The sequence below is a fragment of the Osmerus eperlanus genome, chromosome 22 (assembly GCF_963692335.1).
Source record: "Osmerus eperlanus chromosome 22, fOsmEpe2.1, whole genome shotgun sequence".
NCBI lineage: Eukaryota > Metazoa > Chordata > Actinopteri > Osmeriformes > Osmeridae > Osmerus > Osmerus eperlanus.
The window spans coordinates 11,814,353-11,829,004 of NC_085039.1; the positions used below are offsets into that span (position 1 = coordinate 11,814,353).

The 14,652-nt window shown below is 48.3% G+C and overlaps 2 protein-coding genes across 4 annotated transcripts in view; both read left to right on the forward strand.

The window, feature by feature from the left end:
- The window catches only part of glis2a (GLIS family zinc finger 2a), a 12,526-nt gene extending 2,441 nt beyond the window's left edge, over nt 1–10,085 (forward strand). For all 3 annotated transcript variants that reach the window (XM_062448041.1, XM_062448040.1, XM_062448042.1), the window contains 6 exons: nt 4,493–4,667; nt 5,194–5,381; nt 6,150–6,335; nt 6,717–6,850; nt 7,183–7,301; nt 7,828–10,085. In XM_062448041.1, coding sequence (XP_062304025.1) covers nt 4,517–4,667; nt 5,194–5,381; nt 6,150–6,335; nt 6,717–6,850; nt 7,183–7,301; nt 7,828–8,561 — 1,512 coding nt within the window. In that variant the 5' untranslated portion in view covers nt 4,493–4,516 and the 3' untranslated portion in view covers nt 8,562–10,085. The remainder of the gene's footprint in view (nt 1–4,492; nt 4,668–5,193; nt 5,382–6,149; nt 6,336–6,716; nt 6,851–7,182; nt 7,302–7,827) is intronic.
- A 374-nt stretch (nt 10,086–10,459) lies between these two features.
- Nucleotides 10,460–13,556, forward strand: LOC134008915 (beta-1,3-galactosyltransferase 1-like). The gene is made up of 2 exons (XM_062448494.1): nt 10,460–10,503; nt 11,668–13,556. Exon 2 carries the CDS (start codon nt 11,675–11,677, stop codon nt 12,827–12,829), a length of 1,155 nt encoding a protein of 384 aa, XP_062304478.1. The 5' UTR covers nt 10,460–10,503; nt 11,668–11,674; the 3' UTR covers nt 12,830–13,556.
- The last annotated feature ends 1,096 nt before the right edge of the window (nt 13,557–14,652 follow it).

The window sequence follows — 14,652 nt, forward strand, 5'->3', positions numbered from 1 at the left end:
AGCATGCAACACATGCTCACACCATAAACACATCCACAAATACACAAACCAACAACCCATCCGCACGTAAGCTATCACGCAAAATACCCCCACGCACACACGCCAGAGCGCGCAACACACACACACAGTAAACACGCAGTGGAAACAAATTGGGTGAATCTGCTCTGCTCGGAGGAATGCGAAGCGCATGTGTTTGTGTGTTTGAGGTCCTGGATGACAGAACGGAGGGAGACGAGGAAGAGGGAGAAAGGGAAAGGGAGAGAGGGAGAGTGAAAGGGAGAGAGGGAGACAGAGAGAGAAGGAGGGAAAGAGAGCGAGTCTGCTGTGGGTCTGGTTCTGTCTCGGAAAATGAATTCCTGACAGTGAGGGTCAGAACCCTCCCCTCACAGCCACTGATGGTGTCTCTCTTCTCCTGTTTGTCTCTCTCACTCTCTTTTTTTCATCCTCTCATTATCTTTTCCATTGTCTCTCAACTTTATTTCTCTCTCTCTCGGTGCCCCTCCATCTCCTCTCTCCTTTCCTATTTCTCTGTTTTTCTTTTTCTGCTTCACATCTCTTCGGCAGATGAAAGGAGCAGAGGGAGGGGCCTGTTCCTCAGCTGAGTGGAGAGAGAGAGAGAGAGACAGAGAGACAGAGAGAGACAGAGAGACAGAGAGACAGAGAGAGAGAGAGAGAGAGAGAGAGAGAGAGAGAGAGAGAGAGAGAGAGAGGGAAAAGCGGCAGAGAGGAGTAAAGAGGTTTCTGTGTTGATCTTGTCTGGCTGCCAAGCAGTGGGGGGCACAGAGGGAGGGATGAAGAGAGAGACAAGAAGAGGGAGGGATAGATAAAGGGGGATAGAGGGAGCGATAGAAGGAAAGAGGGAGGTCTGGTTGGGAGGGAGGATGCCAGCGAGTCAGGTCTCCAGTGAGAGAAGGAAGCATGGAAGAAACCGTACACACTTTATGGAGATTGTAAGTGAAGGGAAACTAAAGCACATCACATATGCTGACATACTGCAGGCTACTGGGCGCGTCTCGCGCGCGCCTTCAAACACACCGAGACACTAGTCGTTGTTGCGGCCGTTTTCTGGCATTGCGTCACCTGTCTAATTTGCGGTGGTCTGTTTAGTTGCTTAATTCCGCTCTGTTCCTGCCTCCCTGTGGACCACTCAGCCAAGAAAAGAACAGTGTGGTCTCCTTGCCTCCTCTTCTCTCCTCCCTCCTTCCTACAAGGCACTTTCAATGTGTCCTGGGCAAGGCACTTCACCCTACTTGCCTCGGTGGGAATGTCCCTGTACTTACTGTAAGTCGCTCTGGATAAGAGCGTCTGCTAAATGACTAAATGTAAATGTTATGGCTTTGACCCTGCTCCACAAACACACACATCCACCCTCATGCTTGGCCTTCTCCCATTCCCACCCAGAAATCCCCACCCTCCACCCGGTCTCTCTCCAACCTAACCCCCCCCCCCCCCCCCGTCACATGCATGTTCTCCACCCTTCCAGAGCCCCCCACCCCCCACAGCTCCATCAGCACCCCCAGGCAGCAGGCCTCTCTGCCAGGCCCCAGCTGCCCGGCCAGTCCCCCTGTCTGTTCAGCATCTGGTTCTTTCTATGTCCTGTCAGAGGGCTGTAATACAGCATGACCAGGCCACAGGTGCCTCGCTGACACACATACACATACACACGCACACACACACATGCACACACACACACACACACATGCGCACACAAGATTACGCTCCAAAAAGCACACACACACACAGAAATGCTCTTTCCCACACTCACAAATACATGTATGTACACACAGATGCACGCTTACACACACACACACACACACACACACTGTCGGGGTTGTAAGAAGTTCCTAGATGAAATTGAAACGTCTTTTCTTGAACTTTTCACAAGCTTCGTTTCTGTGGAGAGTGTGTGCACCACCCAGCAGGCTCTGCTATTGCAGGCTGCAGTCGGAGTATTGCATCACATGATGTGATTCTGAGGGGCAGTGAAGGGAAAGAGAGAAAAAGAGAAATAAAAAAGAGGGAAGTAAGAAGAAAGCTGCAGGAGACGAGGCCACGCCTCTCTCTCTCTCTCTCTCTCTCTCTCTCTCTCTCCCTCTCTCACTCACTCACTCACTCACTCACTCTCTCTCGTTCCCTCCCTCCCTCACACCTTCCTAACCCTAGAATTCCTCAGGGCCTGTGGGTCTTGCTGAGGTCCATGGGTGGCTAGGTAAGAGAGCTCTCCCTGCCCTGCCTACTGCTCTCCTCACCTTCCTCTCTTTCCTTCCCTCGCTTTGAGTTTTCTCCAGCAGGCTACTCTCTGTTTTGTTTTTGAGTTTGTCCGTACTTTTTAATAGTCTTTTTGGTGACTTTCTTAGCTCCATCATTACTGTTCCTGCGCGGGCGTGCGAGAGAGAGAGACAAATCCCAAATGCAGTACTTCTGTATGTCATTTGTTGGTTTTCTGCTTGATAATTCCTTATAAGGTTCTGGAAGGATAGATGGACGAAGGGACGGGAGAAATAATGAGTGTGAGAGGAAGAAGAGAGGGATGAAGAGGATGAAAGTCACCGAAAGAATGCAAGAGTGAGGAAGGAGGGGAAAAGAGGGATGGAGAACAGCAGAGGAGTGGAAGGGAGGGTAAGCTCTTACGAGAAACCGAGTGAGTAAGAATCAGAGCAAGGATGAAATGCAGAGGAGGGGAAAGAAAGGGGGGTGGGGGGAAGAAAAATAGAGTTTATGAGAAAAATGAGTGCAAGGGACTGTGAGGCGTGGAGAAAGAGAGAAAGAAAAAAAGAAAGAGAGAGGGGTTTTCTACAGTTGAGGTTTGGGGGCGAGGGACGGAAAGCCACAGGATGGAGGGAAGGATGGAGGGATGGAGGGAGCGAAGAAGGGCAAGTAGAAGGCAAGCGAGGAGGAGGGAGAGGCCAGCTCTGGGCGCCGTGGAAACGGAGGTTTCCTGTCCAGGGAGGAGGGAAGAATCTTTCATCTGAAGGATGTGTGTGACACCATGGGGGCGTTGCGTGTGTGTGTGTGTGTCTGTTCACAGCACCGTGTGTGTCATTCTGGGTAGGTTTGGAGAAAGCGGGTCCGTTGCTGTACATATGCTCTGCGAGTGTGTGTGTGTGTTTCTCGGCAGTTGGGGAGCGGTAAGGGAGCCTGGGCACACTGCCCAAAGGGAGGTCAATGAGGGAAAGAGGGAGAGGTGGGAGAGGCCTGTGTGTGTGGTGTGTCTGTCTGCCTGCATGTGTGTGTGTGTGCCTGCATGTGTGTGTGTGTGTGTTTGCATGCATGCCTGCTGGTCTAAGTGCGTGTCTGCATACATATGGTCCTGTATGTGCGTGCCTTCACAATACCCCTCGTTGCAGTGTATGGAAGTGTGTGTTTGCGTGTGTGTGTGTGCGTGTGTGTGTGTGTTCGGTAGGAATGTAAAGCCACTGTGGGGCTGGCAAGCCAAGAGAAGCAGCGAAACACTGACTTCATTGTGGTTACCAATCTGGTGTGTATTATATTGGAGATCCTGTCTGTAATTGCCATGCGAGTGTGTGAGTGTGTGTGCGTGTTTGAATAGACCCCAAATGGTTCGACTAACTCACGGTTCACAGAGTAAACGGACCAATCATTGCTCTTCCTTGTCTTCTGATCTAACCCTGAAGATCCTTTTTCATGAAATATCTGAAGCCCGCTCCATGTCTACGGACTTAGAGGTTCTTGAAGGCATTAGCTCATCAAGCTAAGCAGTGTTTGAGACCACTTGACTGAGCATTGTCCCCAGCAGGGCCCCTGTCCTCTCATACTGCACACCACTGTGCTAAGCTAATGCTATATCAGATACATTCTGCCATGAAGCCGGCTAAGCTAATGCTACGTCAACCTGCTACCGCTATGTAGCCTGCTAAGCTAACGCTACGTCAGTTCTCTTCTGCTATGTAGCCTGCTGATGTCAATGGCAGCTTTGTGTGAAATATTCACTGCGACCTGCGATTCAGGATCGTCGTCATCTGCAACTGTGGCTGTTTACTGGGTCAGGGCTTTTCGCTGACTCAACGTCCGGGGTCTTGGGTTTTGATTGACAGATCAGACGTGTACTCTTCCCACCTTGCTGTGAGACAGGGGAGGGACTTCCTGTAGCGGTTAGCACCTAGGTGCGGCTTGTGGATCCCTGTCATGGGAGCACTGTGGAATGCTTTACACCGATGTGTGTGTGTGTTTGTGTGTGTGTGTTTGGTTGAGGTCAAAGGAAAGACTTGGAGATCGGAGGCTGGGATATGTGTGTTTATTTTCCCTCATACAGTGGTCTTTCATGCACCGTGGTCAGATGTTTTTGTGCATTTGAGTGTATGAGTGTGTGTGGTGTGTGTTTGTGTGTGTTTTTGTCTCCAAATCTGCATGAGAACCTTGTGTTCAGCCTTATGATAGCCGGGAGCAATGCTGTCCTTTTCCAAGATCCTCAACTTCCGGAGTTTAACTTGGAAGTCTAACCATGCGTTTTGATCTCCCCGTCTCCCCGCAGGTGGGCAGAGCTAACCCAGCATCCATGCTGTCATTGGACGAGCCACTGGACCTGAAGCTTCGGGGGCGGGTTCGGCTGGGGAAGAGGGGGTGCTCCGCCCCCATCTGCGCCCCACTCAGCGCCTCACGCCCCCGTTTACTCCGCACACTTTACCCCTCGCCCCCTGCCTCCCCAGGTAGGACACACACACACACACAACAAACCCAGATGGAATGACAAAAACACAAATAAACACACAGTCGGACACACACACTCAAACACCAAGACACACGCATGGAGACACTTACACACACACACAGGGACAGACACACACACACACAGGGACAGACACACACACACAGGGACACACACTCACACAGAAGGGACACACAGACGACCACTTAAGGGCATTACTCCGGTCAGTGTTACACAGCAGCTCCAGAGCGGCTTAAGGGGCGCGTACGTGTAATTCACAGTAATGAGAGAAGCATGATGATATGAACCTGGAGCCTCGCTCGCTTCCAAAACGACGTACGCTCACGTTTGTGTGTGTGAGAGACAAAGAGCGTGCGCGTGGATGGTGATTTACACGACACTGTGAGATACACTGTGTTGGTGTGCGAGAGAAAGAGAGAAAGTGTGTGTGTCCGTGTGTGTGTAGGTGTGTGTGTGTGTAGTGAGTTCCACTATCATGACTGTGTTGCGTCCCCCTTCTACCCCAGGTGGCCCCCCCCGCCCCCAGGACAGCGAAGGCTCCTGCACTCCCCCTGCCATGGACCTCAGCCTGTCGCCCTGCTCCCGCCATGCCCCCTCCCCCTCCTGCTCCTCCCCCTCCTTCTCCTCCCCCTCCTCCCCCCCAGAGCCCTCCTCCCCGCATGGAAGCAGCCCCATTCCCCACCTCTTCTCCAGGGTGAGTTGGAATAAAATACTCCCCCCCCCCAAACTCCCATCTCTGGGAATTCCCCTTTTTGTGCATGTCTCCCCACTGTGAATCTTGTACACCGAGAACTTAATGTACTGCATCTCCTTTGAAACTCGGAAGTTCAGACGAGGGCGTGCCATTCATCTGTGTGTATGTTTGTGTGGTCGGGCGTACGTACATTGTTTACATTTAGTCATTTAGCAGACGCTCTTATCCAGAGCGACTTACAGTAAGTACAGGGACATTCCCCCGAGGCAAGTAGGGTGAAGTGCCTCGCCCAAGGACACAACGTCATAAGGCATGGCCGGGGAATCGAACCGGCAACCTTATGATTACTAGCCCGATTCCCTAACCGCTCAGCCATCTGAACCCCCTGTGATATTCTGTGCGCACGCGTGGCCCAGTCTGTCCTGCGTTAGATGGGTCTGATGGCTGGACGCTCCCCACTCAGGGGTAAACAGGGCTGCATTGAGTTGGAGGTGAATCTAATTTGTCGGGTTGGTGTCTCCACGCAGTCATGCCCCGATTCTCTCCTAATCTGATTTCAACCACACTGACTTAAGGGCCGAGGGACAGACAGAGACACACACACACATACACACACACACACACACACACAAATGGCAGAGAGACAGACTGGAACTTCTCTTACACTACTCCCCCCCCCCCTTCTCTCTCTCTCTCTCTCTCTCTCTCTCTCTCTCTCTCTCTCTCTCTCTCTCTCTCTCTCTCTCTCTCTCTCTCTCTCTCAAACAGGAAGTTCTTCACTCTCGATACCTGGAGGGTGGAGCTTCTCCTCAGGGCTTCCAGTTTTTCCTGCCTATCGGAAACACCGGGGGCGGGTTCAACCTGCCATCCTCCATGTTCATTGGTCAGGCGGGAGAGAAGAGGGCGTCGCCGGAGCCCTCATCGGATGAGCAGCTGGCCTGTCGTTGGATGAGGGTAAGATGATTGACAGGTGGAGAGGACTCAACTGTCATCCATACAGCATCTCTAGAGACACAGCTGATGACACACCTGTCTGACCCATCTCATTCTCCCTCTCTCCCTCTCTCTCTCTCTCTCTCTCTCTCTCTCTCTCTCTCTCTCTCTGTCTCTCTCTCTTTCTCTGTACCTGTCTCATCTCTCGCTCTCTCCCGCCTCCTCCTCTTTCACTTCTTCTTCTACTCTTTCACTCTTTAAATCTGTCTCCCTCTCTACACCTCTCTCTCTTTCCCTTCCCCTCTCACTACACCTCTCTCTCTCCCTTCCCCTCTCCTACATCTCTCTCTCTCCCTTTCCTTCTCTCTTTCTACATCCTCCCCCTCTCTCTCTGCCCTCTAGTGCCACCTGCTGTTCGACTCCCTGCAGGACCTCGTGGAACACATTAACGACTACCACGTCAAGCCTGAAAAGGATTCTGGGTACTGTTGCCAATGGGATGGCTGTGCTCGTAATGGGCGGGGCTTTAACGCCAGGTGGGCATGGTTTCCCTGTGAGCACAAACATCCTCTCAGATAATCCTGATTAATCCAAACCACATGGCCTTCACGAAGATGCTATTGATTTTTTTCTTGTACCGAACACATAATATACCGTATAAACAATGTATTATGTATCGGAAGATATCAGGAGGACTACAACTCTTAGAAGAAACGATAGAATTAAATACAAATATAACGTTTATATGTAATAAAAACGTCCATAAGTCTTTATCTCTCTACTGTATGTTTGGAAATGGTTTGTTTGCATGGGGGAAGCTTTGAGGGAGCCCTAGACAAATCCATTACTGTGTGTTTTTCTTTTAAAGGTACAAGATGCTAATCCACATCCGCACACACACCAATGAGAAGCCGCATCACTGCCCTACCTGTAACAAAAGCTTCTCTCGTCTGGAAAACCTGAAGATCCATACCCGCTCACACACAGGTGTGTGAGGAAACACAAACATGACCACGTACAGCACACACCAGGGGCGTTGTTAGACATAAAACTCTACTGGGCCACCGGCACCTAATTCATATCCCTTTTTTCTTTCAAGCTTTCTGTGCACAATGCACTACTAGGCTATACAAAACTCCCCTTGCTTAACCCACTATAGAACAGTTCATGGACGCAAGTTTGATATCAGCTTTGGCAAGGACATCAATAGCTAATGCAAGCGCGCACATTTTTTTCGCATTCATTTGAGCGCAAATACTGTTTTTTTTTAGCTTCATGTAATAGGGTTTTTATGTTTTAGTCAAAATAAGATGAACGGTTGGATGAAAAGTTTTTTTTCTTGTACCAATCTACTGGTATAAGAATTACACTCCTACGTCTCAATCCCTTCTTAATCTCTATATCTATATATTCTCTCTCCTCTCAATCTCTATTTCAGATCTCTCCTCTCAATCTCTGTATCTCTGTTCTCTTGAACTTTCTTCTCTCAATAAATCTAAATGTCTTCCTCCAGGGGAAAAGCCCTACGTCTGTCCGTACGAGGGCTGCAGCAAGCGCTACTCCAACTCCAGCGACCGCTTCAAGCACACGCGCACGCACTACGTGGACAAGCCCTACTACTGCAAGATGTCTGGCTGCCTGAAGCGCTACACGGACCCCAGCTCCCTCCGCAAGCACATCAAGGCCCACGGACACTTCGTAGCCCAGGACCAGGGCTCCGCGGGCAGGCTGGGGGACCTACTCAAGACCGGGGTCGGCCCGGGCTTCCGTAGGCCTCACGGGGCTCCGGAGCTGCCCTACGTCGGGGGGGCTCATGTCATCATCCCCGGGGGGGGCGCAGCCCTGCTGGGGGGACACGTCCTGTCAGGGCTGGGGGGGGGCTCGCTGCCCCTCTCCGCCCTCTGTCACCTCCCCCAGAGCCTGGACATGAGCTCACTGGGGCCCCCCGGGTTCTCTCTCCTCTCCCTGATCGGAGGCGGGGGCCACCTGGGTCTCAGGGGGGACTCTCCCCTGCTGCACTACGGCCTGGGGGCCTCGTCGGTGCTGGGGGCCGTGGGGCTGGGGAGGCTACGCAGGGCGGAGAGCAGGGGGGAGGTGGACGGGGAGGATGGGGAGGATGAGGACGGGGGGAGGGGGGAGGCGGCGTTGAACCTGTCCGCGGGGGGCGTGGTGGCAGGTCGGGACCCACTGACCTGGGTGGTGGTGTCTCCAGGGGTGTTGGCCCTGAAACCTGCCGTCGTCAGCTAGGACACACACTCTTCCTCCGGTCGCGCTGTTCCAGCAGTAGACATTTGTTTTTGTGTGTGCGAGTATTATGTGTGGGTGTGTCAACAAAAAATATACGACCGACATTGAGTGTATCCAATGCCAAGATTGGTAGGTGTGTTTGGATGCGTTTGAAAAGGATATGACCTTGTCCAGGCATGAGCACTGAGGAAGGTTTGAGTCCTGTTTAGCTTTGGGTCACTAAGGACAGTCCTCACATTTTGTGAAGAGTATGTAAAACATTACTGAGGGAATGACTGCCAGGACTCACTGCTTTTAGGAGAGGGGCCACACTAGCGATTGGACCACCATAATAGCACTTTCATTGAGATGTATACAGTAGTAGTAAAAGTGGAAGATAGGTCTTCACTCACTCAAACGCACACATGTGCACATCCACACGTACAAAACAGGCTTATCTAGCGTTATCCATTCTCATGATCTGATTTTGAATCAGGTTTGAGATCAGTCTAAAAGAGAAAAGAATATATCCTGCGTGATGATCAAAAAAATAAAATAAAAAGAAGACAACTTTGCAAGTCGCCAGGCATCCCTGTTCTTCCGTGTCCTCCGAGCTCTGTCCTCAACTGAAAATGGATCAAAATGTAATTAATGGGTAAACAGATACATTTACTGTGGTGTCTAATCAGTTAATATTTAACTTAATAGATGCCTTCCTTGTTCCATTTACTTTACAACTCCCCTCTAAAGTTACATCTCTGGTTTAAGGTTTAGTCTCTCGTTCTTTTTTTATCTTTCTCTGTTTCTCTATCTGTTTGATGGGAGTTTCCCCATCTGCTTTCTTGACGAGACATTTTGTAATGTTGACTTGTTTCCCCACAGAGGTGGTGGTTTAATCAGTGACAAGGATCTTAACCGGACCCGCATCCCTGTGATGTGTCAACCCTTTGGGCACCAGGATCTTGATACCAATGCTCGACATTTGAGGAAATAACTTAATTAAAGCATAACCGGTCATCATTTAGATAAAAATGATGACCTGAATGAATACTTAATTTAAATTAACGACCACAAAGAAAGACAAAATCTACTTACATTTTGGAACTGAAATAATGTTTAACACCCCTAACTAGAGGCAACTATAAGATGATTGACTTGGGGTGGATGAAGATAGAAAAAGCAAAAGATTCATGGGGGTCTTGAAGCCCAAAGGGTTAATATAAGACAATGGCCTACCAGGGCCTGTATCAAAGTTGAAATTATATACAGTATAGCCTTTTTGCACATTGAGATCATCGTTATAAGTATTTCAAATGTATGTTTAAGTGCCTTGTATCACGAACATGAACGTGACATGTTAAATAAATACACACACAAGTACACAGAAATATAATGTATGAATATATATGTAGATATTCCTACGATTGGTGAAACGTTTTTTTTGTTTTGTTTTTACGACGGAGGATGTGTTAAGAGCATCCGTTCCAAAGATAAGTAATGATGAGCAATGGTAGACATTGTCATTAAACAAATTCATAAACCTCACCTTTGTGTGCTTTTTATAGTAGCTAAACATTAGATGTCATGACGTCTTGAGTGTGAACGCGTCGAAAAGATTATGCGATGTTAACCCTTGTGTTATCTTCGGGTCATTCTGACCCATCAGTCATTGTGACCCACCGTCGTATTGCGACAGATTTACCGCATACAAAGACAAAGTGAAGCATTTTCTTTTAACCGTTGGGCTGTCTCAGACCCCCCACATTGCAAAGGTTAAAAGAAAGTTATTTTAATTTGTTTTTGTATTGGGTAAAATTGGGTAAACACAACGATGGTTCGTTATGAACCTTTGGGTCATGTGACCCGAAGGCAGCACGAGGGTTAAGCAACAATCCATCTGAGACCAAACTGATCTAATGGGTAACACCCACTGTGGCACACAGAACAGGCAGGATAGGAGAAGGTGAGTTTTCTTAATGATACTCTCGATCAATTATTATTATTTTATTTAGTTTTTTATTCGAGTTAATCGAATACAGACATATGTGTAAATTCATAGATAGCAGATAAGGGAAAATACTATGTGCCTGATCTGTTAACATTACCCTACATAACAGAAATGAACGTGTCCGTAACAATACCCACGACAACATTTAACATCCTCATAGGGTTTGAGGGATTTAATGAACTCTAATGAATAGCCTATACTTTCAGCTGTAAAAAGCTAATCAGAGCAGTTTATGTAGTTCAAGACCAACTTTATTGTTTTATGCATAACTTGTCCATGACAAGATGTATGTTACTATTGATTCTGACAACGGATCTGCATATAGGATACATAAATGATATATGAGCAAAACTACTGAATGAGTGAAAATGAGCTGTCTGCCTACTGCTCAATTGATTCAGAAACCTTATTTAAATGTAACGTCTAAAAACCAGAAACCTGATTCCAGAAGTCCGAATCTAAGAATATCTTTCCAGCTTTACCTAGGTAGGCCAGGGTGTCTCCCCGCCTCCACTTTGAATCTTGCTCTGTAAGACTCAGAACAGATCCTTTTAATGTTGCGTAGACACAGGTGTTCAAACTGGAGATGGAATGGTTAGCTTGCGCTAAAGTTCCAGAGAATTAAAGCCAACTCTGATGAACTGTCTATGTCATTGACAAGCTACATGACATGATTGGTTATCACTTGTTAGCGTAGCAGGTCAGGCAGAACACAACCATGCAGCTACAAGATGTAGCCTACTAGATCGACTTGTTTAGCTAGTTCGGATGACTAGTTTTTGATGGCTACGTAGTTAATGCAGTTAACCGAAATGTAAAACGTGTAGATGATTTAACAGGTTGAATAGTTTTTTAAAAGTGTAAAATAACACTATGCATTCTTATATTATTCCTATTAATTGCTACCGTGACAATGCATCACTCTTTTGGGGATTTATGAAACACTCAAACAAGCTCTCAATAAATCAGTAGATTCCATTTAGCCAGAATTTATCAAGTAGAATCCATCGAATCAGAGCCACATCAATAAGAAAAAATAACAAGGAAGTGAATCAGATAAAATGTCACGCAATAAACATCGACGTTTTCTACAGTTGTTTTTCTCTCTCCCCTCTCTAGTCTAGATATGGACGTCCTGCGGCGCCCCAACAGGGCAACAAGGTTCTGTTTCCTTGGTCTGCTTGTGGTAGGTGCTCTCGGTCTGGTCAGCATATATGTTGTCTCAATCAATTCCCCCAGAGGACTCCAGAGGTTCTGGTGGGGAGACTTTGAAATTACACATTATTGGACTGTATGGACAAATAGAACCATCGGGTTCCAGGGGGCGAGGTCTAGAACAACCAATCAGAGCCAACCGGTGCTCCCAAGCGTAATTCCTACGCCCAATCCGGATCTAGAGAGCAATTTCAGTACCACACTTTACACCAACAGCTACCATTTCATCTGCCCACGCAACTACCGCTTCATCATGGACGAGCCAGGCGTGTGTGAGACCAAGTCCCCTTTTCTGGTACTCATGGTTCCGGTGGCGCCCCACAACCTGGCTGCCCGGGACGCCATCCGGAGGACGTGGGGGAACGAGACGCTGGTCCGGGGCCAGCTGGTGCTGACCCTCTTCCTGCTCGGCCTCCCTGGGGGCTCGGACGCTGAGCAGCAGCTGGAGAACGTCAGGCAGGAGAGCCGGACGCACCGCGACCTGATCCAGAGCGACTTCATGGACAGCTACATCAACCTGACCATCAAGACCATGGTGATCATGGACTGGCTCGCCACCCGCTGCCCCGGCGCCTCCTACGCCATGAAGATCGACTCGGACATGTTCCTGAACGTCCAGAACCTGGTGGCGATGCTGCAGACGCCGGGCATCCCCAAGGAGAGCTACCTGACGGGGATGCTGATGTGGGACAGGCCGGTCGTCCGCGACCCCGGCTCCAAATGGTACGTCCCGGAGGACATGTACCCCTACTCCACCTACCCCACCTACACGCTCGGCATGGGCTACGTGTTCTCCAACGACCTCCCGGGGAAGCTGGTGGAGGTCTCCAAGGACGTCCAGCCCTTTAACATCGAGGACGCCTACGTGGGCGCGTGTTTGAAGAAGCTAGGACTCGGGCCCACTAGCCCTCCCGATCCATCTCGATGGAAGGCCTACCTTCACACGTACAATCGCTGTGAGTTTTCCTCGGTCATCACCTATATTCTGGGCGGGTCTACGCAGCTGGTGGAGTACTGGACTGATTTGCATAGACCTGAACCTCCCTGTAACCCAACGTTGAACTGAAGGAGGAAAATGGATGGATGGTGGCGATGATATGCTAGAAAGGTCGACAATTTGTGTGTCGATTAAGGACTTTTCGTTAAATTGAGATGCAGTTTGCTCCTACATATATGATATTTATTTTATTTAACTATCAGAGCGTTTAATGTATTGATTGGTGAAGTTTATTTCATCACAAATGACAAGTCCTTCTCAAAACCTTTACCTACCCTGCCGTACGGATTTGTCACAACAGGGTCAAACCTCACCACCTCTGATGATTTGCATATCCCAGATTTAAGGAGTAACTACACACCCCAATTTCACACTCAGTCTGTGTCGCGGCTCAGGCCAAGACCTAAATGCAGACAGCAGAGGCAGGTATAATAGTTTAATTTTATTAATCCAAAATCGTCAGGCTGACTAAAGTGATGGATAGGCAAGGTTCGGTACACAGTGGATCCTTGGGGGGGGGGGACAGGTTGCACAGGTGAATAGAATTAGGGTGTGACAGTCTGCCACTTGTACAAATTCCACAATCGAGATCCGTGAACAAAGCCAGTTACCAAACACAACCCCTCCCTTCGACTACTTTGGAAAGGCTCTCAAGTTTCTTCCAAAGTTTTAAAAGTTTTTGGGGTATTTAGTTCCTCATCAAGCTTGACTTCAACCCTAGCTACCCCACCCTCACTACACCCCCATCCCTGCTCCTCTCCTCGCTCAACAAATCAGATTAAAAACGATAAAGTTGCCAACTGCCTGTTTTTTCTTCTCAACTGTGTATTTTACTGGCTACATTAGTTAAACTGAACTGAGATCCTCAGCTGCTTCTGTATGGACAAAGCCCCTTGTCCGCTAGAATCTTTTTTAATAACCTGTAAGACCCCTGGTTGTAAAACTACAACATCACTTTTAGCTCTCTAATTGCTAATTTCTGGTCTTTCAAAAAAAACAAAACAACATTTGCAAATGTGTTTTTTGGAGGCTAAAAGTGATGTTGGAATTTTAAACCTTAAAGTCTTACAGGGTTAAAAGTGTCTCCTGATACAGTTTCCATCATAATTGTAGAAATACACTGGTTGTTATTTAAACAGTTTGATTGGTTATTTAATACGTTTGCAATTGCTCAATAGAAGGGTGATCACTGTAATCTTTTATAATAAATTGCACATGTCAGGGTTGGGGACAGAACTCAGGCGCAGAAACTGGAACTGGTGCAAAAATAATCTGTTTTATTAAATAATGAAGTTCAATGGTAGAGCGAGTTCCTGCGTCTGAAGCAGACTGGGCTGGCATTGGTAGAAAACTAATAATCCGGCAGGTCGGACTGGTCGGACTGGTCTTTGTAGGTGGTTGCAGAGCTGATGGATACCGGGTGCGCTGATAAGTAACTGGTGTCAGGTGCAGGAAGAGAACACCAGGAGGGCGTGTCCACATACTGTGGTAAGTGAGGGTGACAAACAGAAACGAAACACAATAGGTGCATTCGACATGGACTGACTTCATGCAGCGCCGCAGGCGGCTGCAGGCGGCTGACTTGAGACAGTGAATTCTGGTTAGACTTTTTGTCCAACTTGAGACGGCGCCGAGGCTAGGTCACTGACGTAGCCATAAAAGTACCGTGAGATCGATTCGAGAACTGCCGGCTGTGTAGCCGAGCGCATTTTCTCAAGAGCAACTGCAAGGGTTCTAATGACGACACAGCTATTTCATGATTGGCCAGACTCACACACGACAACAGTTTAATTAAATTAAAAATGTGTTGAATAAATGGTTTTAGTACGCCTCTTCACTAACGAAAAGACTAAGTTTAATTATAAATAAAATAAAGTAAGCAAACAGCGCTT